This window comes from Chrysochloris asiatica, unplaced genomic scaffold (genome assembly GCF_000296735.1).
Source record: "Chrysochloris asiatica unplaced genomic scaffold, ChrAsi1.0 scaffold00028, whole genome shotgun sequence".
Classification (NCBI taxonomy): Eukaryota; Metazoa; Chordata; class Mammalia; order Afrosoricida; family Chrysochloridae; genus Chrysochloris; species Chrysochloris asiatica.
This window is the reverse complement of record NW_006408546.1, coordinates 6,435,152-6,460,772: the sequence shown is the minus strand read 5'-3', so window position 1 is coordinate 6,460,772 and position 25,621 is coordinate 6,435,152. Positions and strand designations below refer to the sequence as shown.

Genomic DNA, 25,621 nt, shown 5'->3' with positions numbered 1-25,621 from the left:
AGAGCCATTGTGCTCGGCAACTATTAAAAATATTAATGTTCCTTCTAAGACAAAGATCAAATCCAACTTTTAAATTTCAATTCAGGCCTAAAGAAAACTATAAACTTCACTAGAATAAGTGGTATATTTTCTCTGACAGTCAAATGGATATGAAAATGTACTGACTATTGACTAAAAACAGAATAGTCTTTAGGAGACAAAGTTGGGCGGTTAGCATCTACTGTATATAAGCTCATCATTATTTGACAGCATCCAAGAAGGTACATAACTGGTTTACTTTCCTTAATTGAAACTTTTAATTCTTAACAAACTCCTTCCCAAGATAAAATATAGAAAACTAGAAATGTCAAAAGCAAAAAGCGCAATTGTTCAACATTCATCATAAATGTACCATTTGCATTTGGGTTGAATAGCATTAATGAATCATGTGGTGTATTCTCAAAACACTAAAACAGTAATGTATAAAGTCATACTTTATAAAAGCACAGAAAAATAAAACCAATAGGAAAACTTACTTTCCTCTCCATGAATGTTTTGTTGTATAGAAACATGCCAAATCCTTATTTTCCCTAATTATGTTCATGGTGTGCTGAAACCTGAAAGATAAAACACAGCTGAATTTAGTAGGATAATATTATTTTTGGTATTTCCCCCTGAATCTTATTTACTAAACATACTTATCTTTGATTTTTTCTTCCCCCAAAATACGCATCAAGTTGGCTGGGTCATTATTTTCAGTATTTTAGCTACTGTGTAATTATGCAATTTGCCAGTTACGGAATGATGTACGAATCCCCCATGATGTGGTCAATCAGTTATAAAGGAATAGGGTGGAAGGCTACACCCTTACTCAGGTCACAGCCCTGATCCAGTGTAAGGAAGTTTCTCTGGTGTGTGGCCTCCATCATCTTTTATAAGAGATAAAAGGAAAGAGAACTAAGTAGAGAAAAGGGTCCTCAGTATCTCTAAGAAGAGCCAGGGACAGAGTCCACTATACCTGGGACCCCTACACTGAGAACCTTGTTGACTCAGGGGAAGACTGATACCAAGACAAATGGAGAACTCCAAGGAAACGTAGGCCCAGAGATGTTGAAAGGTGACAAAGACTTTCTCCCAGAGGTGACAGAAAGATAAATCCTTCCCCTAGAGCTACTATCTGAATTCAGACTCCTAACCTCCTAAACTAAGGAACTCTGGTAGCGTAGTGGTTACGAATTGGGCTGCTAATCTCACAGTCAGCAGTTCAAAACTACCAGCCATTCTGCAGGAGAAAGATGAGGCTTTCTGCTCCCATAAAGATTTACAGCCTCAGAAACCGTATACAGGGTCGCTATGAGTCGGAAAAGACTCCACAGCACACCAACAACAACCTCCTAAACTTTGTTTGTTGAAAGCCATCTACTTTCAGTATTTCTGTTATATAAGAGAACTAGGAAACTAAGATAGTGCCTCTCTTACTTGCATAGCTTAACATATAGCTGTTGTTGTTAAGTGCCATCGAGTCGATTTCAACCCATAGCAAAGTTGTACAGGGTTTCCAAGGAGCTGCTGATGAGCTTGAACTGCCAACCTTGTGGTTCAACCCAACTTTGCAGTTCAGTGCATTAATCCACAGCGCCACACTAGGACTCCCAACATACAGTAGTACACACTACAAACAACTCCTCTACAAGATCATAAGATAGATACATGCTTACTCATGATCATCGCAGCATTATTCATTATAGCAAACAGACGAAAAAGCCTTAAGTGCCCATCAACTAACTGATGAGTGGATTAAAAAAACTATGATACATATACACAATGGAATACTATGCAAAGTTAAAAAATAACATGCATCTGTGAAACACCTCATAATGGGGATGAACCTGAAGGACATTATGCTGAATGAAATAAGTCAGTCACAAAGTGACAAATGCTATATGAAACCACTATTACAAAAAGTCATAAAAATGTTTACACACAGAGATGGGAGAGGTGACTAAATAGAGTTTTTAAGTGCTGTTGAGTCAGTTCTGACTCACAGTGACCCTGTACAGTTTCTGAGGAACAGCTGGTGAACTTGACCTGCCGACCCTGCAGTTCAAACCAACCTTGCAGTCCGGTGCATTAACCCATAGCACCACACCAAACACAAACACATTAACTTGGGTAAAGGGAAAGGCAACATACATTAAGAGGACACAGTTATGACAAGGCAAAGGAAGACACTGTGAGATGCACAAAAGTCAAAGACAACCATGGTAAATACTACTACATATATAATCCTGAAATAACAGTAACAGCAAACAATAATCTATAAATGATACATACATAGGCAGACATGCAAACTGAAAAGGTGTGGGAAGGCAGGCAGGACTACACCCACACATCTACATAGGTTTGAAAAAATATATTTCTACATAATTTGCTTGCTGCAAATATACCCATGCATACCGTAGATAATACAAGGGACAATGTTATGAAAACTGCTTAGCCATTATCACTCTGAGGGAATGAGTAAAGGGGTTTGGGATCTTAAGACCATAGTCTCATGGGACATCTAGGCCATTTGGCATAACATAGTCCGCAAAGACAATATTCTACCTGCTGCTTTAGAATTATAAAAACTTGAAAGTAGAAAGAAGAGGAAGGGCTGGTTGGTCGAAAGTGTGGTGATACCTGGGGACTCCTGAGTCCATAGACAAGGTCATATCCAAGGAGGGCTAGAAATGAGAATAAAGCATCCAGCTAAAATGAACTGAGGAGAGACTCACAAGAATAGCCAAACTTAGTACTCATCTGACCTGGCCTCGATGGCATGATGATCAGATCTCCACTAGTGGAAAATTTTTTTTTTTTATTTTTTTTTTTTAATGCAGGAAACAAGTATAAATTGCTACAATTTGATGAGTTCAACCTATACTTAATGGTTGCAGGAGTTCAAAATACCAACTGAGAGGGAAGGAGTCTTCACATCAATCTTATCCCCTCTGTATACAGGGTTGATAGGGACAGGCAACTTAAACACTGACTACGTAAAACGAGGAGGCAATAAAGGCATGAAGTGACTGGCTTACAAGTTTTCAAAAGCTTGTGTGCCATCACTGGACATACAACAATTAGTCTCTTACGTGGAAAAAAAAAAGTGAATAAAATCAAACTCAAGGGCACAATTAATCCAAAGGAGTAATGGACCACACCAACCACAAGTTCCACTAGCCTGAGACAAGAACTAGACGTTGCCAGGTTGTCATTATGGACCTCTCTGATCAGGTTCACAATAGAAGGTCCTAAACTGCAGAAGAAAATTCAAAATCATATAAAGACCAAACTTTTTGGTTTGACAGAAATTGGTTAAACTCTGGGAAAGAATCCTCCATGAAAGAATCGGAAAGAATACTGTTAAGGAGTTTGCAGCTAATGTCACAAAACAAAAAAAAATGTTTAAGAATTGAATGCAAAACTAACTTGCTCTGTAAGTTTTTTACCTCAACCACAATTGAGGTAAAATTTACATTTTAAATGTATAAATTTAAATATGTATTATCAACATATCAAAGTCACTCCTTAGAACCCTATACAGGGTCAATTCCAATTCTATAGCACTAACAACAACAACAAATTAAAGTATATGAAAAAAATGTTACATTTAGGATCTCCTGCAAGATGGCAGACTAGTCAGATGCATTACACACACCTTCTACAACAAATATATGGCAGATCAAATGAAACAGACACAGATGAACATCCTGGAACCCTATTTCAGAAGAAAGGTTAGAGAAGTGGATTGAGTGCTGGCTGGGAGGCGAAGCTAACACAGTGAGAGACAGAGACTGACTGCTGAATGGCTGGCCAGACACAGGGTAACCATCTCAGACTTCTGTGAGCAGCTTTGGCAACAGAAGGTGGGCTGGCAGAGCAGACTCACACAGGTGATGGGAAAGGAGACAGCAACCGTGACCATATGCCCAGCTACAACTGTACCCTCTGCAGCTCCACCCACTGGACAAGATCCAATGTCAGCTCCTATACCACCTGATCAACGACAGACAGCAGCCAACATCAACCAAACCCACCCAAAACTGAGGCAGAAATGGCAAACAGAAAATGATTTACACATTTCCATTCTCTAACAACCACCACTGGAGTTGGTGAAAGCCTAAGAACACATCAACATACAATCATCAATTAAATGCAAATACAACACCACAACAATTCGGAAACAACAGACAATTTTAGCTAACACAAAGAAACAAGAGAAAATGGAAAATGACCAGGATGCATAGTCAGAGAGTGTTTCTGGGGAAGAAACAGTAATGGAACTAAGTAAAGAATTATTACTTAGTAATAAAGTAACTTCAAAGGATTGATAGAAATGTTGAGAAAAACAGAAACACACACAAAATAACTTTAGAAGAATTCAGGAAAATGTTACAAGAAAAACAGAAAAATTAACAAAATTTTTGAAAGAATACAAAACAAGCAATTAGAAATTCAGAATATAAATACTAGTATTTCAGATATGGGCAATAGCTCAAAGGGCAAAAGAGTAGATTCTAATTCGTGAGCTTGAAGATAAAACTCCCAATACTAGTATACTAGAAGAACAAACAGAAAAAAGAATGAAAGAAAGCTTACGAATTATGTGGGACACCATGAAGAGGGATAACTTACAGGTGATCATAATACCAGAACAGAAAGAGACAATAAAAAGCACAAAGACTACTGTTGAAGGATTGTTGGAAGAAAACTTCCCTAACGTCAAGAAAGAGAAGAGGATACGCATAAAAGAAGTTGAACAAAACCCAAATAGGATAGAACCCAAAAGAAAATCACCAAGACATATCATAATCAAACTTTCCAAAACCAAAGACAAGGAAAGGATCCGGAGAGCAGCTCAAGAAAAATGAAAAGCTACCTACAAAGAAAAACCAATAAAACTAAGCTGATTTCTAAGCAGAAACCACGCAGGCAAGAAGGCAATGAATGGAATGACATATACAAAACTCTAAAAAAACCTGCCAACCAAGAATCATATACCCAGCAAAGCTGTCCTTAAATATGATGGTGACATTCGGACATTTCCAGATAAAAGGAAAAACAAAGTCTGATACATACACAAAGTGGAATAGTAAGCAACACTGAAGATTCATAACGAGTCTGCAAAAAACTCACAACATGATAAACCTGGAGGAAATTATGATGATGAGTGAAATTAGTCAATCATAAAAGGACAAATATTGGATGAGACCACTGCTGTAAAAAGTTAAGGTTTTCTGGACAAATATAAACACTCTAGAAGCAAAGTATATGACTCAATGAATGTAAAACTGATGATTTGTTGTGTAAACCTTCACTTAATTCATAATAAAAGATTTTTAAAAAGTAAATAAAAATAGAAACAGTCTATGACGTTTATGGGCAGAGTAATTTATTCAGGAGCTAGAGAGCAGACAAACGTTAACATGAGACATAAGTGATGAGGAAGGAAATACACAAAAAATGGAAGGTTGGCAAAGGCAAGATGAAGGTAGTGGGAGACACAAGAATGAAATCAAGAGTTAGAGCGAATGAAGGTAAATACTGTTAACTGATGGTACAAGTAGGAGGATTGTTATCATAATGAAGCAGAGTATATGATGTGTTGAATGTAAAACTGATGATATGCCCTGTGAACCTTTAATTTATAATAATAAAAAGGCTTTTAATTAAACTTAACTAATTTTATAGAATAAATGTTAGAAATGGTTACTGATGAAAGACGGAAGACAAACTTTCAAAACACTGCATTATTTGCTTCAGTTTGGATAAAAGTTAAAAATTAGTATGTTGATACCAAAACAGGAAGAAAAAAAAATTTCTCTGTTGGTTACCAGTGGGGTTGGCGAGGTAGAGAGAGGCAACAGTACAGCACAGGGTGGGGGGCAGATATAGCATAGTTCAGGTACTGGGGAGCAAAATACACAAAAAGGTGGGAGTGGAAAAACAAGGTAGATAGGGGAACACTGAGACAGGTTTGCATGGGCTAAATGGGACAGAGGTAAATAGTGATGCATGCTCAAACTTGGAATAACAGGATTCTATGATAAGGGATCTAGGCATAGTTTGAAGAGGGGAAATAATACTAAGATGCTTCATTGTCTTATGAATATTGGTTTCCCTTGCCTACTATTGTAAAATAAACACTTGAGTGGGATAGAAAGGAATGTCAGGAAACATTAACACAGAAAGCTTAATTTAAGCCTATAACTGATTGGAATGCCTAAAAGGGTTTCTAGAACTTGCCCAGTGAAATAGGCCTCTTGCGGAGCCTTTGCAGTGTATAGGACCTTAGGTGGAATCCTGAGTCCCATCCAGAACCTTATGAGGTGGGACAGTCCCACTATAAAGGACAAGCAGACCAGTCTGGAACAGCTAAAGTGACAAAAGATACATCTTCAAAGAAAGATCATCAGGAAAAACCTAAAACAAAAAGACAGTATGAATAGCTACTACAAGAATAAGCAAGTTGTTCGCCAGGAAGTCATCAAGGCAAGCAACCAAGTTCCTTCAGGACAACCCCCCCTGTAAGACTGAAACTCAAGAGGAACACACAAGCAGGCATGTAAGCTTGCTGATGACCACAATGGACTACTGGTGAGTGGAAGAGGGGAAAGGCAGCAATGAAGAAATGGGCTAAGTTCAACCATGTTCCACCGACTCCCATTGACCTGGAGAGGAGAGAGAGAAGAGGAAGGGCTGGTTGGTCTTAAGTATGGTGAGACCCGGGGACACCTGAGTTCATGAGAGGGGAGACGCATAAGAACACCCAAATTTGCAGAAAGTACCCACTGGACCCAGCCTCAATAGCTTGATAATCAAAACTTAACTAGAGGAAGATTAAAAAAAAAAATTTTTTTTTGATTAAGGAAATGAGGGTAAATTGCTACAACTAGATGAAGCTGACTTATAGTCATGGAGGTGGTGGTGGTGATGGTGGTGGTTATGTGCCGTGGAGCCGGTTACGACTCATAGCAACCCTGTACAGGGTTTCCAAGGCTGTAAATCTTTATGGAAGCAGAAAGCCTCATCTTTCTCCCATGGAACAGCTGGTAGTTTCAAACTGCTGATCCTGAGATTAGCAGCCTGATTTATAACCACTACACTACCAGAGCTCTGGTGCTCTGGTAGTGTAGTGGTTACGAATCGGGCTGCGAACCATAAGGTCAGCAGTTCGAAACTACCAGCTGCTCCGCGGGAGAAAGATGAGGCTTTCTACTCCCGTAAAGATTTACACCCTCGGAAACCCTGTACAGGGTCGCTATGGGTCGGAACCGACTCGAAGGCACTTAACAACAACAAACACTACCAGAGATCCTTAACTCTAAATACCAACAAGGAAGGAAGGAGTCTTCACATCAAGCATCAATGCTATCCCCTCTGTTCAAAGGACAGATAGGGATGGGCAATTTAGACATTGGTTACCTAAAATGAAGGGGCGAAACAGTCACAAAGTGACTGGCTTACAACGTTTCACGAGGGACTTTAGTTTAAGAGTGTGTGGGAGAAGAAAGAGTTCCCACTGAATAGTTTTCATGTTGTCTAGATGGGGATAAGATTCTTATGATTCAGTAGTAATAATTATCATGACTAATTATGACTGTCACAATTAGAAAGGTAGAACTTTTGTAACAAAAATGGGTGAGCAGCTAATCTTACAGTCCAGAAACAAAGGACCCTAGGACCATAAAGGGAGAAGAGCACAAGCGGAATGCAGGACCTTATCCAGAGAAGCAGGGACACCAGAGAAGGAGGCAGAGATGGAGGGCGAGCAGCTGAGGGCTCTAGATTCATGGGAAGAGAGAGAGTAAGAGCTGGCGGCCAGGAGGCCTACTTGCAGAACGTGCCCTTGGTGGTGTAAATTATTATATACACTTGAGTGGGTTTTTTTTTTTTTTAAAAAAAGAGCTATAGCAGGGAGAGAGAAATACTGTTATCAGATTAGAATCATTGTAATGAAACAAGGTGTATGGTTTGTTGAATCTAAAACTGATGATCTGCCCTATAAACTTTCACTCAATTCACAACAAAAACTTTAAAAAAAAATTAGCATGTTGAGTCAGCTAAAATTGATGTAAAACCTTTCCTTCCATATTAATCAACATACTGGTTTCTTTACTATGAATGCTACTAAAACAAAATACAGAAGCATTTTAAATACACCTGGGGGCTGCAGAAGGTTCACAAAAAACTCCAATTACCTTTCAATTCCATTTTCCACACACTTTTTAAAGCCCCCTCATACATTATATTCTGAAAACAGCAGTATCTTCATCCAGCCTAATTTAGGTAAACTAGCAACAAGAGGAAAGCTTACTTCTCACGTTAAAAATTTTAAACACTGAAATTCATGGTGTTGGTTCCAAATTTATATATTAGGCATTTACATGAGAATTGCTATTTTTATCCATCTTTTATTGTAAGTGCACAACAACAAAGTTACGTATAATAACAATCTCCTCCTACATTATTCATTTTCAATGAATATATAGTTTCTAAGTCTTTTATCCCTAAATTTTTTCAGATTTGCAAGGGGCTTCAAAAAGTTGATCAAAAAACTCTATTATCTCTTAATGCCATTTTTCTGCAAACTTTCTGAAGCCCCCTCATATTTACTGCAATTTAATTTTGTACCAGTTGAATTCAAGAATAATTTGGATTTTATTTTAATGTCTTTTTGTTTGGCTGTTGTATTTTCCTAATAATTAAAAAAATTATATCTCACACATAATTATCAAGTTGCAATGAGATAAAAAAAATTCCTTTATACCACAAATAGTTTAAGTGTTGCAGATGGGACATGAACAGACGCTTCCCCAAAGAAGACATTCAGGCAGCCAACAAATATACGAAGAAATGTTCACAATCATTAGCCATTAGAGACGCAAATCAAAACAATAAGATATCACCTCACAGCAGCATTAACGGCAAAGCTCAGAAAAACAGAAAACAAATACTTTAGAGAGTGTAGAGAGACTGGGACCCTCCTACACTGCAGTGGTTCAACCACTGTGAAAAACAGTATGGAACTTCCTCAGAAAGTTGAAAATAGCAATACCATATGGCCCAGCAAACCCTCTACTTGGTATATATCTACAAGAAATAAAAGCCAGGACACAAGTAGATATATGCGTACAATGTGTATAGCAGCATTATTCACAATAACAAAAAGATGGAGAGAGCCTAAACGCCCATCAGTGGAAGAATGGATAGATAAACTTTGGTACATACACACAATGAATACTAAACAATGTTAAAGAATAATGATGAATCTGCAAAACACCTCGAAACATGGATGAACCTGCAGAATATTATGCTGGATGAAGTAAGTCAATCTTCAAATATTGAGACCACTATTGTGAAAACTGAAGAAAAGGTTTTCATGCTAAAAGAAACAGTCTTTTGATGGTTATAAAGGGTTGGAGGGAACTGAGAGTAATTCACTGGCTAGAAGGTAGACACATGTTACTTGGGATGGCAGGGAGGGCAATATACAGAAAGGGAAGGGTAATATACAAGAAGAGGGAAGTTGGCAGAATGATGAATATAGGTTAAGACACTCATTCAAGACATTGAGATATACAAAGGCTAAAGTGGATAGGGATAAATAGTGATGTTGTTGTTGTTGTTAAGTGCCATCGAGTCAGTTCCGACCCATAGCGACCTTGTACAGGGTTTCCGAGGGTGTAAATCTTTACGGGAGTAGAAAGCCTCATCTTTCTCCCGTGGAGTGTCTGGTAGTTTCGAACCGCTGACCTTAAGGTTCGCAGCCCGATTCGTAACCACTACGCTACCAGAGCTCCTTTTACATACACACAATTGGAACAGTGTTTGGTATATAGATTCATGGACAGAGACATAGGCTGAATGGGTATGGGAGAAAGAGTGGGGATATATATACATATTATTCGAGTCTTCCTTATGCATTATCCAATTTGCATATGCATATGAAGTGACTGAAAATACCATAGCTTGTGTCTGGGGCACAAAAACTGATATCTTTGTGCACTTGAAAGAGGTCATTTGCAAACTTGCTGAATGCAGTATGTCATTAATTTCCCCACTGCTGCTTCCATAAGTGTAGACTGCGGATCCAAACAAAATGAAGTCTTTGACAACTTCAATCTTTTCTCCATTTATTATGATGTTACTTATTGGTCCAGTACAGAGAGCTTTCATTTCCTTTACATTGAGGTGCAATCCATACTCAAGACTGTAAGCTCTGATGTTCATCAGTAACTATTTCCTCTTTGCTTCCAGTAAGAAAAGTTATGTCATTTGCATATTGCAGTTTGTCAATGAGTCCACCTCCAATTCTGATGCGACATTCTTCTTCATACAGTTCAGCTTCCTGACACACACCTTTTTTTATTTTAAACCATTCAGTATCTCCTTGTTCTAACATTCTTTGCAATGTTATTCATAGTTTGCTATGATTCATACAGTGAAATGCCTATGCAAAGGCAGTACAGCACAAGTTAACAGCTTTCTGGTATTACGTGCTTTAAGTCAAAATCCATCTGACATCAGCAAGGACACCCCTCATTCCATTGTGTCTTCTGAATCTGGCTGGAATTTCTGGCAGCTCCCTGTTGATGTGTTGCAACCATTACTTAGCTATTTCTCTTTTGCTTACTTTCATATGCACTCTACCCTCTAATTGATTTGAGAGGGCTATTTATATATTTTTTAAAATAACTGAAGTTTGTCAAATTAATCCTGTTTTAAGTTGAAGCCACCCTCCTCACTCTACACTCTCATATTTCTGCTCTTTTTTCTGTCCTCACACAGCACCTTTCACAAGGGGCCCTGCTGGAGCAGTGGGTTAAGCATTGGTCTGCTAACTGCTAGGTCAGTGGTTCAAACATACCAATCACTCTGCAGGAGGAATATAAGGCAGTCTGCTCCCATAAAGATGTACAGTATCAGACACCCTAAGGGTCAATTCTATCTAGTCTGTCCTACAGGGTCATTCAAAGTCCTTATCAACTAAATGGCAGCGGGTAAAAGCACCTTTCAAATTCTAATGTACTTTATTATGAGTTAACCCTACTAGAATTTTCTGACAGAAGAGGTAATTGTGTCAGTTTAACTCACTAATGTATCCCTAGAGTCGGCAACAGTACGTGACACAAAATAGTTGCTTTGTTAAGTATTTGGATAAATGCAATCCCATGAGCAATTCTGATATCCCTTCGAACTTGATGCTTTAATAAGTCCTCCCAAATAAGATTTTTTGACCAGAAAAAAGCTTCATTAACTCTTACCCAGAGAAATAACAAAGAAAACCAAAAGTAACAGTAAGTTTAGAGAAAATTTTATTGTTGCCAGATAAAAGAAATTTCCTTTTAACTGACACCTTTTTAGTGATGAGTATTGTTGTTGTTAAGTGCTGTTGAGTCAGTTCTGAGTCACAGAGACCCTGTACAGGATTTCCAATGAACAGCTGGTGGGTTTGAACCACTGACCTTGTGGTTAACAGTCCAGAGTATGTTGTTGTTGTGAAACTCCGTGGAGTTGGTTCCAACCCATAGTGACCCTGTGTAGGGTTTCCAAGGAGTAGCCGAACTACGAACATTGCAGTTCAAACGGCTTTGCATTCTGACGCATTAACCCACAGCGCCACACCAGGAGAATGGAGACTCCTAAATATAGTCCTGACAGTTGATACACTGGATTTTCTGGTTTGCTTTTGCCAAGAGTGTAGCTCTAGGATTAGACAGTCAACTAGGATTTATTTAGGCCCAGCAAACACTATTCCTGCCTTCTGAGGCATTTGCAATAAATTGAAAAGAAACCTGGATAGCATCTCTGAGGACTTGTCAAAAAAGTAAAAGTATACAAATCCTTTCTTCCCTTTTATATTATAACCAAAGGTTGGAGCAATAGAAAAGAGGAAAGAAAAAAAAAAACGACTGATTATTGAGGATTGAGAGTTAGATTTCTTGTTCTTAAATATCAGACCCTATCCAAAGAACTTATATTGAAAAACAGGGGAAAAATGTGCTTGTGTGAAGACTGGCTGATAACATCCAGGGACTTTATAATTAAAATAAAATGGAGAAAAAACATAAATGATTTCAAAATGAGAACCACACAGGATTTAGGTCATGGCCTAGAAGGAATAAAGGAGATCCCTAATAATCAAACTAATCTCACAAGTAATTATAAAAAATTTTAAAACTCAGTAAAACAAAAACTTAAGAATGACCCAATAGGTACCACTGACTGGGGAGAACACATAACTCAAAATAAACATCTGTAAGAGGGGAGTTAAGTGTGCATCAAGAAGGCTTATCTAAAACCTTTAAGAGACTTAGGAACTTGGAGATGATAAAATCATCAGACTTCAGAAAGTTCTTGGGTTACGAACAGATAGATGAAAGGAGACAACAAAAAATATATAACCTAGTAATATAAAAGTAAACTTCTGACCACCTGGACAGTCAGAAAAAAATACTGTAGTTTTAAAATGTAGATTATAATGATGACAGAAATACATACATACATACATACATACATATGTGTATATAACTCCTGATGTGGTGCTGCAGGATAATGCTGGCCTGCAAGGTTGGTTTGAAATGCAAGGTCAGTGGGTCAAACTCATCAGCCACTCCTCAGAAACCTTATACAGGGTTGCTATAAGTCAAAAACTAATTGACATCACTTAACAACAAATATATGCATATATATGTGTATGTGTGTATGTGTATACATATATGTGAGTAAAGAAGTATTTAAATCCTATAAATACTAGTAGTTCCTCTGGTAAAAATCAGCATACCTTAAAATTTTGTTTCCTAGTCTTTTAGGAAGTAATGATATTGCTACTGTGCATCCAATTCTCAGTAACAAAAAATACTTGTAAAATGGAAGTGCTCTTTATGGAGAAAATGACTCCTCTATATGAAAAGCTCTACATGGTGTGGTGCTGTAGGATAAGCAGTGGATGGCAAACCACAAGGTCCAATGGTTTAAGCCCACCAGCTGCTCCTTAGAAACCCTACACAGGTAGGTATGAGTCAGAACCAACTCAAAAGCATTTAACAACAATATATGAAAAGCTAGGCTTCTGTCATGTTCTATTTTGTTGTTGTTAAGTGCCAACAAGTCAGTTCCTACTCACAGTGACCCTGTATAGGGTTTCTGAGGAGCGGCTGGGGGGCTTGAGTTCAAACCAACCTTGCAGTACAGCACATTAAGCCACAGTGCCACATGAGGACTCCATGTTATACTTAGGAAGGAATATATTTGAGGAAGGAGCCTGATGCGACGGTTAAGCTCTTGGCTGCCAACCAAAAGGTCTGCAATTAGAACCCACCACCAGATGTTTCACAGAGAAATGACTAGGGTATTTACTCTCTTCAAGATTACAGTCTAGGAAACCACATGGGGCATTTCTACTCTGTCCTATATGGGACACTACAAGTCAGCATTGACTCAGTGACATACAATAACATATTTGAGAGGTAAAGGATGGAGGCAATACTCATCTATCCAGTCAAATCAACCCTAAAAAGAATGGGATAATCAGTGCCGTAATTAGAGCATCTGTACAGCCTCAAGAACGTAGCATAAGGTTTGGAGGAAAAAAGTCATTAAATACTTACAATATGCAGATAACACAACCTTGCTTGCTGAAAGTAAATAAGACCTCAAGTACGTACTGATGAAGATCTTTAAAATATTCAAGAACAAAGATGGCAGCAGTTTGAGGACTGAGGTGTGCCTAACCCAAGCTATGGTATTTTCAATAGCCTCATATGCATATGAACATTGGACAATGAATAAGAAATAAATGAATCAATGCATTGATTTATACTGTGGCTGGAGAATACTGAAAGTACCAAGGACTATCCTAAGAATAAACAGATGAGTCTTTAAAGAAATACAGCTAGAATGGTCCCTAGAAACAAGGATGTCCAAAAACAGGGGAGTGGTTCATCTTATCATCCCGAAACAGAGGACCCTAGGGCATCAAAAGAGAAGCGCATAAGCAGAATGCAGGACCCTATCCAGAGAAGCAGCAACGCCAGCGATGGAGGCAGAGATGGCGGCATGGAGAGGGGGAGTGGCTGAGGACTCTAAATTCATAGACTAAGAAGAGAAGGACTAAGAACTGGTGGCCAGGAGCAGACTTGCAGAATGTGCCCTTTGGAGATGTAAATTATTATATATGCCTGAGTGGTTTTTTTTGTTTGTTTGTTTGTTTGTATGTTTTTAAAACCTAAAGTGGATAGAGAGAAATACTGTTAACTGCTGGTACATGGAGGGGATTATAATCATTGTAATGAAACAAGGTGTATGATTTGTTGAATGCAAAACTGATGATATGCCCTGTAAACTTTCACTCAATCCACAATAAAAACTTTAAAAACAAAACAACAAGGATGGGAAGACTTCCTTTCTGGTACTTGTTAAGTGCCATGGAGTGGATTCCAACTCATAGCAACCCTGTATAGCATTTCCAAGGAGCGGCTGGTGAGTTTGAACTGCAACCTTTGTGGTTCAAACTGACCCTGTGGTGCAGTGCTTTATCATACAGCTGGTACTTAGAATACACCATTAAGAAGAACCAGTCCCTGGGGAAGTACATTGTACTTGGTAAGGTGATGGGTCAGTGAGAAAGAGGAAGAACCCAACAAAATGGATTGAAATGAAGATAGTAAAAATGGGCTCAAACTTAATAATGAGGATGGCACAGGGCAGGGCAATGTATCACTCTGTTGTTTGTACACCCGGTCACTGTGAGTTGGAACTGACTCAATAGCAGCTAAAAACAACACATCACCTCAAAAATAGAAATTGTTGTTGTTGTCGTTAGGTGCCATCAAATCGGTACTGACTCATAGAGACCTTATGCACAGCAGAATGAAACACTGTCCGATCCTGGGCCAACCTCACTACTGTTGCCACGCTTGAGCCCACTGATGCTGCCACTTTGCCAATCCATCTTGTTGGGGGGTCTTCCTCTTTTCTCTCCACCTTACCAAATATGATATACTTCTCCAGCGACTGGTCCCTCCTGACAACATGTCCAAAGTATGAGAGACAAAGTTTAGCCACCCTGGCCTCTAAGGAGCACTCTGGCTGCACTTCTTCCAACACAGATTTGTTGGTTCTTTTGAAAAGCCCATGGCATTTTCAATATTCTCCTCCACCACCATACTCAAAGGCACCAATTCTTCTTCGGTCTTCCTTATTCACTGTCCACCTTCTGCATGCATATGAGGTTATTTAAAATACAATGGCTTGGATCAGGCACACCTTAGTCCTCAAACTGACATCTTTGCTCTTCAACACTCTAAAAAGGTCTTGTGCAGCAGATTTGCCTAATGCAATACGTCATCTGATCTCTTGACTGCTGCTTCCATGATAGCTCATCCAAGAAGAATGAAGTCCTTGAAAACTTCAATCTTTTCTCCACTGATAAGAATGTTGTTTATTGGTCCAGTGACAATAAGAATGTTGTTTATTGGTCCACTGTTTTCTTTACATTGAGATGCAATCCATACCAAAGGCTGTGCTCTTTGATTTTTATCAGTAAATATTTTAAGTCCTCTTCACTTTCAGCAAGTAAGGTTGTATCATCTTCATATTGCAAGTTGCTAATGAATCTTCCTCTAATCCTGATGCCACATTTTTCTACATATAACCCAGCTTCTAAGATTATTTGTTCAGCAAACAGGCTGAATAAGTATGGTGAAAGAATACAATCCTGTCACACACCTTTCTTAATTTTAAACCAGTGTTCCCATGTTCTGTTCCAACAACTGCCTCTTGGTCCATGTACAGATTCCTCATGAGAACAATTAAGTGGTCAGGAATACTAATACTTCACAGTGTTGTCCATAGCTTCTCATGATCCACATAATCGAAAGCCAGAATAATGCAATTTCATTTTGAATCGTCATAAGAGATCATCCTGAAACTTAAACGAAAATGCCTCTTGCTTGGCTGCTTTTTGAATCTTGGTTTCCCTGGCCTACTATTATAAAATAGACACTTGAGGGGGAGAGAAAGGAGTAGCCAGAAACATCACCATAGAAAGCCTTTAAATCCATCTTCAGCCTAGAAGTGATTGGAATACCTAAAATGGGGCTAGAACTTGCCCAGTGAAGGAGGCTTCCTGCGGAGCCTTTGCATTGTATAAGACCATAGGCAGAATCTAGATGCCCCATCCAGAATCTTCTAAATTTCTACTTGAAAGGACAAGCAGACCAGCCTAGAGCAGCTAGAAGAACAGAAGATACTTCTTAAAAGAAAGACCAGCAGGAAAAATTAAAACCAGTACTAGCACTCCAACTGACTACTACAAGAACAAGCAAGTTGTTCACTAGGGAGCCATCAAGGTAAGTGGTCAGGTCCCCTCAGAGAAAACCCCTTTCCAAAACTGATATTCATCAGGAATACATAAGCAGGCATGTGGTCTTGCTGATGACCTCGTTGGTCTACCGATAAGAGGAAGTGGGGCGGAAACAACAATGAAGTTGTGATCTAAGTCAGACCACATTCAATAGACTCCTGTAACCTGGTTTGAGACCTGGTCGGCCAGCAGTATAGCGAGACCTGGGGACTCCTGAGCCCAGGGACAGTGACAAAGCCACAGAGGACTAGAGCGGAGAGTGAAGCATCCAGCTGATATGAAGTGAAGGGAGATGAACAAGAACACCCATATTTGCAGACAGTACCCACTTGACCTGGCTTCAATGGCTGGATGATCACAACTTGACTAGAGGAAGAAAGAAGAGAGGAAAAAAGTATAATCCACTACAACTTGATGAACTTGACCTATACTCATGGATATAATAGCTCAAAATAGGAAACGAATCTTTACAGCAAGCATTATTCCCACCCCCTTGATACACAGTGTTGACAGGGATGAGCAACTTAGACACTGGCTACCCAAAATGGTGGGGCGGGGTGGGGGGGTTCCTACAAAGGCACGAAGTGACTGGCTTACAAGCTTTCAAGAGGGAGCCTAGTTTCAGAGAGTGTGGGGGAAGGTAGACTCTCTACTGAGTGGTTTCCAACCTGTCTGGAAAGGGCTGGTGAAAGGAGATGGGGATAAGACTCTTGCAGTTCAATAGTGAATACTTGCTATCAGGACTGACTGTGAGTGTTGCAAATGTAAAGATAGATGTTTTGTAATAAAAGGAGGTGAATGGTTGATCTTGCAATCCAGGAGTGGGGGACACTGGGATCATTAAGGGAGAAGAGTGGAGTGCGGGACTCTATCTAGAGAAGCAGTGACACCAGAAATGGAGGCAGAGACGATGATGTGGAGAGATGGAGCAGCTGGGGTCCCTGAACTCAGGGAGAGAAAGGGGCTGTGTGCTGACAGCTGTGGGGCAGACTTGCAGTGTGTACCCTTTGGTTGTTTGATGATGCATGGAGGGGATTGTAATCATTGCAATGAAACGAAATACGATTGGATGAATGTAAAGCTGATGTTCTCCTATGTAAACTATCACTCAATTCACAAAAGAAACTTAAAGAAAAAAAAAGAAAGTAAATAAGCTTAATGTGAAAATTTATCACGTCCTAAAAGTATGCAACTTGAGTACGTACCATATATGAGTGACTGGGCTAGACCTTGATTATGTATTTCTCTCAGTCTATCCCCACAACCACCCGTGGTACAGGTATAATGATCCCCATTTTATAGACAAAATAACTGAAATTTTGAGAAGTTAGATCACTCACTGAAGGTCACAGCATTTGTAAAAGGCAGTGCTAGCCTTTGGACTTAACTTATTTAATTCTACAGTCTATGGGCATAAGCTAAACTATAATGTTGTGTTGTTGAGTCACTACCGACTCACAGTGAACCTATACAGGTTTCTAAGGCTGTGAAGTCTTTGTGGGAGCAGAAGGTCCAATTTTATCCCTTACAGTGTCCCTTGTATTCTGATTGCATGATTACAAATCTAGCATTTGACAGCATAACAACTGATTAAGAAATAGCTCTATTATCTTCACCTGAAAACATTAGGCAATTTTTAAAAACAATTCAAAACCCATCATTTCAAGCAGTGAAACAAATTACCTTTCCATAAATAGATAGTGCCCCAAACAAATAGATAATTTACAAATTCAAGATAATCTTTAAGGAAGTTCAAAAATAGAAAAATCTATTTTTTGAACTTTTAAAATAATAAGATCTGAGGCTGGGGCCTATTTCCCAGAAGTGCATATAACCTCTCCAAATTTTCAAGTATACCTATTTTACATTCTCAGCAAAACCTCAATTCCTTTTTGAAAAAGTCACTTCATGTAATCAACGAGAACTGACTTAGAATTTGCATCAGTTCTTTCACAACACAAAAGTACTTCCAACTTCTAGACAGAGAGGTAACCTACGAGCAACAAAAAAAGATGAGAAATATGCAGAAAAAATAGGGTAAGGGCAAGAATGGGGAGCTTAGACATTGGCTACCCAAAATGGGGGTGTCTACAAAGGCACTAAGTGACTGCCTTACAAGCTTTCAAGAGAGAGCCTAGTTTCAGAGGTTGCAGGGGAAGGTAGACTATCCACTGCGTGGTTTCCAATCTGACTGGATGGGGCTGGTAAAAGGAGATGGGGATAAGACTCTTGTGGTTCAACAGTGAATAATTGCTATCAGGACTGGCTGTGAGTGTTGCAAATGTATAGGTAGACATTTTGTAATAAAAGGATGGGAGTGCAGTCCAGGAGCGGAGGACCCTGGGACCATTAAGGGAGAAGAGCAGAGTGCGGGACCCTAGTCAGAGAAGCAGGGACACCACAGACGAAGGCAGACAGACAATGGAGCATTTGGGGAGGAAGATGATCTGTGTGCCAATGGCCGGGGGGTGGGCTTGCGGGGTGTGCCCTTTGGTTGTATGTTCCTGAGTGCTTCGGTGTACATCAAAAAAAAAAACCCAGAGGGAATGGAAGCAAATGCTGTTGAATGATGATTTATAGAGGGGATTGTAATCACTGCAAGATACAATAGGATGAATGTAAAGCTGATGTTCTCCCATGCAAACTATCACCCAATCACAATAAAAACTTATATAAAAAAAAGTAGGGTAGGAATATTTTGTGTGCCAACTATACATAAAAGAAAAAGTTGTAAAATGAAGGTAAATCTAGGGGATCAAGTGATCATTTAATCTGTAAGTCCAACTTGGAATACCTCCCTGTAGTAAACAAACACTGGGGCTACTATTTCACACTCAGTTGATTAATTGAGTATTAGAAGATACTACAGTAACATACAAGGAGCTCTGGTAGCGTAGTGGTTACGAATTGTGCTGTGTACCTCAAGGTCAGCACTTCAAAACTACCACCTGTTCTGCAGGAGAAAGATGAGGCTTTCTGCTCCCGTAAAGATTTACAGACTCGGAAACACTGTACAGGGTTGCAGCGAGTCAGAACCGACTCCAAGGCTCACAACAACAACAATAGTAACATACAAGGAGCTCTCGTAGAGTAGTAGTTACGAGTTGGGCTACCAACTTCAAGGTCAGCAGCTCGAAACTACCAGCGGTTTTGCAGGAGAAAGATGAGGCTTCCTGCTCCCATAAAGATTTACAGCCTCGGAAACCCTATACAGGGTCAGTATGCATAGGAACCAATTCCACATGGAACATAAGCACCACCACTGTCACCACATTAACATACATACTAAAATACTTTCAATACTCAATCTATCACCAAGATATTTACTGTTAAATGCCACTGAGTATGGCACTGGAGGATAATGCACTGGTCCACAAGTCAGTTTGAACCACAAGCTCAGTGGTTCAAACCCACCATCTGTTCCTCAGAACCGACTTTGAACAACACAGGGTCTCTGCGGCTTTAAATCTTTGTAGGAGCAGAAAACCTCATGTTCTCCCATGGAGCCATTGGGTGGGCTTGAAGCATGGATTCTATAGTTCACAGTCTAGTGCTTATGGTGTGGAGCCACTGCACTCCCATTATCACCAAAGTGGTGGTAGTAAATTTTTAAAATATTACTTATGGTCAAAGACAGACTGATAGTAATTCAGGCTGGAATACTTCGTGGCTGTGTGATCTTGAACAAGTTTCTTAACCTCTAATAATCACAGTGCATCTGTAAAATATGGATATTAAGTACATGCCTCAAAGGGCTGTGGCAAGTGCCAAAGGGACTAGCCCAAATTAAAAGGAGAACAAAACGCTTATTCTCACCTTCATATGTATTATCAGATAAGCACTGAGGGCAATATCAATTTCAACTGCAAGATCAGTGGTTCAAACTCACCAGCCACCTCTTAGAAATTCTACATGGGAATGCTGAGTCAGAACCAACTCGACACCACTTAACAACAAAAAGACACAACATTTTATATTCCATATTTTCACATTTTCTCCCAGGAACTTCTAAAGTAAACCAGGATCCTTTAAAGTAAGCCTGTTTTTTTTGACATTTTTCTTTCACTCTATCTAGGTACTTCTAGTACAATCTCTCCTGTTCTTTTGAGATATAACTGTACTAAGAATTAAAACTTCAAATTCAGGGCAACATAGGTATTCTGGCTAGGTCCACCTTTTTCAATGAATTCCATTACTTCACACTTTGAAACAACACTTAATGTCCTCACAGACTCCAATTTACTACAGGCAATAATATTGACAATCCATTTAAAATAATTTGTGAACAAAATGAGAATGATATTTTTAAAAGATACATGATGTTGACCAAAAAAGCACAGGATTTGAAAGTCCACTAAGCTGAAGCCTACATCAAACTGTCACTAACAAGAAAAAAACATGATGAAGGGACTTATTCCATAGGTCTCCAATCAGATTATAGTCAGGCCACAAACAAGGTACTGCACACACTGCAAAATTCAGTTTATGCACACAGCTGTGGGAAAAGAAAAACTTAAACGAAGTACTCATTCAACAGGGGATGGGTTTACTCAGAAAAACAGTATACTAATCAAAGAAAAAACTGACTTAAATCAAGGCTATTGTCTGTCTAAAATACACATTTTGCATTATCAACTGGAAGCAATTTTTACACAAATATCACAATTTCAAGAGAGCAAATGAAAGGTTAATTTTCCCACTTTATATGCTTAAAATGTAAGAATAACATGTACTTTCATCATTAACCCTACTCTCAAGTGATGAGTTTAAAATGTTAGTTTGCCTTGAAATACATCAAAAATTAAGATGCAAGTTGTTAAGTGCCATCAAGTTGGTTCTGACTCACAGTGACCCTATATAAGGTTTCCTAGGAGTGGCTGGTGAGTTTGAACCTCATAGTTAACAGTCTAGTGCTTATCCTACAGCACCACACCAGATATGTGATGTGATAAAGTAAGTTCACTAAAACGTTAATGTGAAAATCTTAAAGAGTATTGAGTATTCTTTCCACTATGCTAGGTGATAGTTTTCATATACTGGAGGAGAAGTGAAATTTTCTTACCGGACTACTCTACATAGAAACAGTATCCTTGTTACAATGTGAAACCATACTTGAAAATACGGTAGAAATTCATGTGACAGAATCACATTGCTAGGTAAAGGCTACCTTCCTTATAACCTGAGATCACTTATACTGACTTTTTAGAGACTTAGTCTTATTTGTGGCTGAATTAAAACACTAAGTGAATCATATCATGAGGCTGCTGTTGTTATGTGCAGTCAAATCAGTTCCAACATACAGTGACCCTGAATAAGGCTTCCAAGGAGGAGCTGGTAGGTTTGTGCCACTGAACTTTCAGTTAGCAATTCAGTGCTTATCCTACACCAGGACTCCATCACAAGGTTAGTGATATGATAAAAGGCAAAAAATATAAATGGTTAACAGAACATTAATTTTTACCCAGATTAAAAAGCTGCAACTAGACTGTTAAATCTTAGAATGTGCTGTGTATGAGGGAAAACTGCCACATGAACTTTAACCCATTTTAATTTTTAATTTTCAGAGTCATGTTTTAATAGGTAACTCAAGTACAAGTAAAAAGCATTTCCTTCTAAATAAACAACAAATCAGTATGCGTAATGTACACAATACAGGGATTTCAGAGTAGCTGTAAATCAAATCACAAAGCTACCTTAAGCTTAAGAAGTCAATTCCTCCAAAGGTAAATTTTGTTGGAAAATAAGCTGAAATATAAAATTTCAGCTGATAATCACTGTCTCCAGTTACCCACTTGGAGGTTAAAACATTTAAAATACTGCAATGTCTGATATGCCAAATTAACTTTTAGAAACGTCCACCACCAACAATCAAAATCCATTCTTCCTTGTAACTACCTCGTGCAAATGAGAAACTGGGTATGCACTCATGGGGGAAAAAATGGCAACACAAATTCCAAAGCAAACACTGTGAAGAAATGCTTTAATAATATCTCAATACAAAGAAATGGTCAGAGCATACACCTCAGAGCACTTAATTTTGTTGGTCTTTTCTATTTGCCAGTACACAATATTTTCTATTGACAAATATCTGTCCCCTCCCCCTTTATATTTTGCATCACAAGTACACTGATTGCATCTGAGAAAATTACTCTTAGTTCGATTAAGAGATCTTGATGTTAAAAAGAAAACAACACTTTTTCCAGATACATTATTCCAAAAGATCCATTGTTGTGTCTCTTTTGCTTTCCAAAACTTAAAAATGTTTTTGAAATACCCACTTGAAAAAAAGAAATCTGTTCACTTAAGCAATTCTGTAAAATCATTGCTATTAATCACTTACATTTTTTAGTTTATACAGTACATTCTTGAAATTTTCTACTCCAATTATCTACTTCATTTTACCTTTGAAGCATAATTTTGTTTATTCAAGAATAAACTGTTACACTTTAATATGCTTTTCTTTGGCACACAAACACTTAATAATCCTGCTCTATTAATGCCAAATAGGTTCTAACGGGGAAGAGAATTTTAGTAGTTCATATTTTTAACTAGCTGTTTTCCTATCATCACAGAAAACACGTGTATTGTTGTTGTGAAGCACCGTCAAGTCGGTCCTGACTCATAGTGACCCTGTATAGGGTTTCCGAGGTACAGCTGGTGAACTTGAACCACCAACATTGTGGTTCTCAGTCCAGTGCTTATCCTACAGCATCACACCAGGAGTTCAAACACCTAATACTGTTGTTGCAAAGTGCCGTCAAGTCAGTTCTGACTCACAGTGACCCTGTATAGAATGTCTGAGGTGCAGTTGGTGAAACTGAACCGCCAACTTCGCGATTCAAACCAATTTTGCAGTCCAGCGAATTCACCTGCAGTGCCAAACCAGGACTCCAAACACACAACATTTTTGTTGTTGTTAAGTGCCATCAAGTCAGTTCTGACCCATAGCAACCCTGGTTTCCAAGGAGCAGCTGGTGAGCTTGAACTGCCGAACTTGCAGTTCAAACGACTCTGCAGTCCAGCGCATTAACCCGCAGTGCAACACCAAGACTCCACAAGCACAAAAAAGACTAAATTTCCTAGGAGATGACAGAAAAATGAGGAGGGAAGTTGGGACGACGGAGATAGCATTGCTTGTTCCCCTATACCTGGAGTCCGGAACTCTGGAAGCGTCCTGATTACAAGTTGGGCTGCTAACCTCAGAGTCAGCAGGTTTGCAACTACCAGCCATTTCGCAGGAGAAAGATGAAGCTTTCTACTTCCATAAAGATTTATAGCATCGGAAACCTTACGCAGGGTCACAATGAATCAGAACGGACTCCACGGCACACCACTACCACTGCCACACAAAAGCACCAACAACATATAGGTTTCCACTTTGGTTCTTTCTAAAATATTCCTATTATTCCTACCTTCCCCATTGCATTTTATAGTTAACAAAACATTTCCAGATCTACTGCTTCACCTAGAAAATGCAAATTCCACAGGTAAAATTAAGTCTAATCTCTCTTACTAAGGTTTGTGTTTTGTGGGTTGTTTTGTTTTGTTTGGAGAGGGACTATTTGTACTAAAATTTGATAAACATCCAAAAGCTCCCCAGTTCATGCCCACCAGCAGTGAAAGATGAGGCTTTCTGCTCCCTCAAAGATTTAAAGCCTTGGAAACAATATACAAGGTCACTATGAGTCAGAACTGACTGGACAGCACTTAACAACAGGAGTACTGGTATGGCACTGCAGGATAAGCACTGGACAGCTAACTACAAGGTCAGAAGTCCAAACCCACCAGCCGGTCCTTGGAAATCCTATACAGGGTTGCTATGAGTCACAACCGACTTGACAGCACATAACAACAGCATAGAATCTGAAGAACCCTGGTAGGGTAACTCAGCAGAAAGATGAGGTTGTCTGATTCCGCAAAAATTTATAGTCTTGAAAACCCTATAGCGTCTGTATGAGTCAGAATCAACTACAGCAGTGGGTTTGGGGTACGATAACAGTTAAGCACTCAGCTGTTAACCAAAATATTGCTGGTTTGAATCCATCCAGCAGCTCCTAGGGAGAAAGACCTAACGATTTGCTCCCATAAAGATTGTTGCTGTTGTTAAGTACCATTTAGTCAGGTCCAACTCATAGAGATCCTGTATAGGGTACAGTCTAGAAAACCCTATGGGATAGTCCTACTCTGTCACATAAACCAGAGAAAAGATTTAAGTTGTCAAGGACTTCATTCTTCTTAGATCAACTATCAACACTCACGGAAGCAGAAGTCAAGAGATCAGACAGCATATTGCATTAGACAAATCTGTTGCACAAGACGTTTTTAAAGTGTTGAAGAGCAAAGATGTCAGCTTCAAGACTAAGGTGCACCTGATCCAAGCCATGGTATTTTCAATAACCTCATATGCATGCAAAAGCTTGACAATGAATAAGGAAGACCGTAGATGAATTGATGCTTTTGAGTTATGGTGCTGGAGGAGAATATTGAAAGTACCATGGGCTGCCAAAGAACCAAAAGATGTGTTATGGAAGAAGTGCAGCCAGAGTGCTCCTGGAAGGCCAAGATGGCCAAACTTCGTCTCTCATACTTCAGACATATTGTCAGGAGTGACGAGTCGCTGGAGAAGGACATCATGTTTGATGTCAGAGAAAAAGAGGAAGACCCCCAACGAGATGGATTGGCCAAGTGGCAGCATCGATGGACTCAAGCATGGCAATGGTAGTGAGGGTGGCCCAGGATCAGGCAGTGTTTCATTCTGCTGTGCACAGGTTTCAACAATAGTCGATGGGGTTGAGGGTGAGGCATACATGCTAGATATCCTTCAATGTACAAACATTTCCACAGACTGAGGAACTGTTTTCAATGTGCAACTTTCAAAAATCTCACTGGCTGTTAACAGACAAAATTAAGCAATCCCAGATTGTATTTTAAATATAAATCATAAAGTACTTTTTACAGTATACTCTGATTTTTCCAGGAATGCAACTATAAATTGAGAGATACTCTATTTTCATATTTATTTCAGAAAATAATGCTAACAGCAACCCCGCTTGTGTCATCTGAGTCAACCAGTATGACAAACTTATACTAGGCAAAATTTTTGCAAAAATCACACACTGCATGTAAGTAAAGGAGTAAGCCTCTGGCATCTTCATTGCGTCTTTTGATATAATCATACATATTTACATACTGAAATGCAAACAGCTAGTTCTATGATGCTTATTTTGATAA

At 39.0% G+C, this 25,621-nt stretch overlaps 1 protein-coding gene across 1 annotated transcript in view; it reads right to left on the bottom strand.

The window, feature by feature from the left end:
- DNAJC13 (DnaJ (Hsp40) homolog, subfamily C, member 13) overlaps positions 1-25,621 on the bottom strand; it is a 173,921-nt gene that overhangs the window by 136,697 nt on the left and 11,603 nt on the right. The window contains exon 2 of the mRNA XM_006840026.1: positions 516-596. Within this exon, the coding sequence (XP_006840089.1) occupies positions 516-583 (68 nt within the window). The 5' untranslated portion in view covers positions 584-596. The remainder of the gene's footprint in view (positions 1-515; positions 597-25,621) is intronic.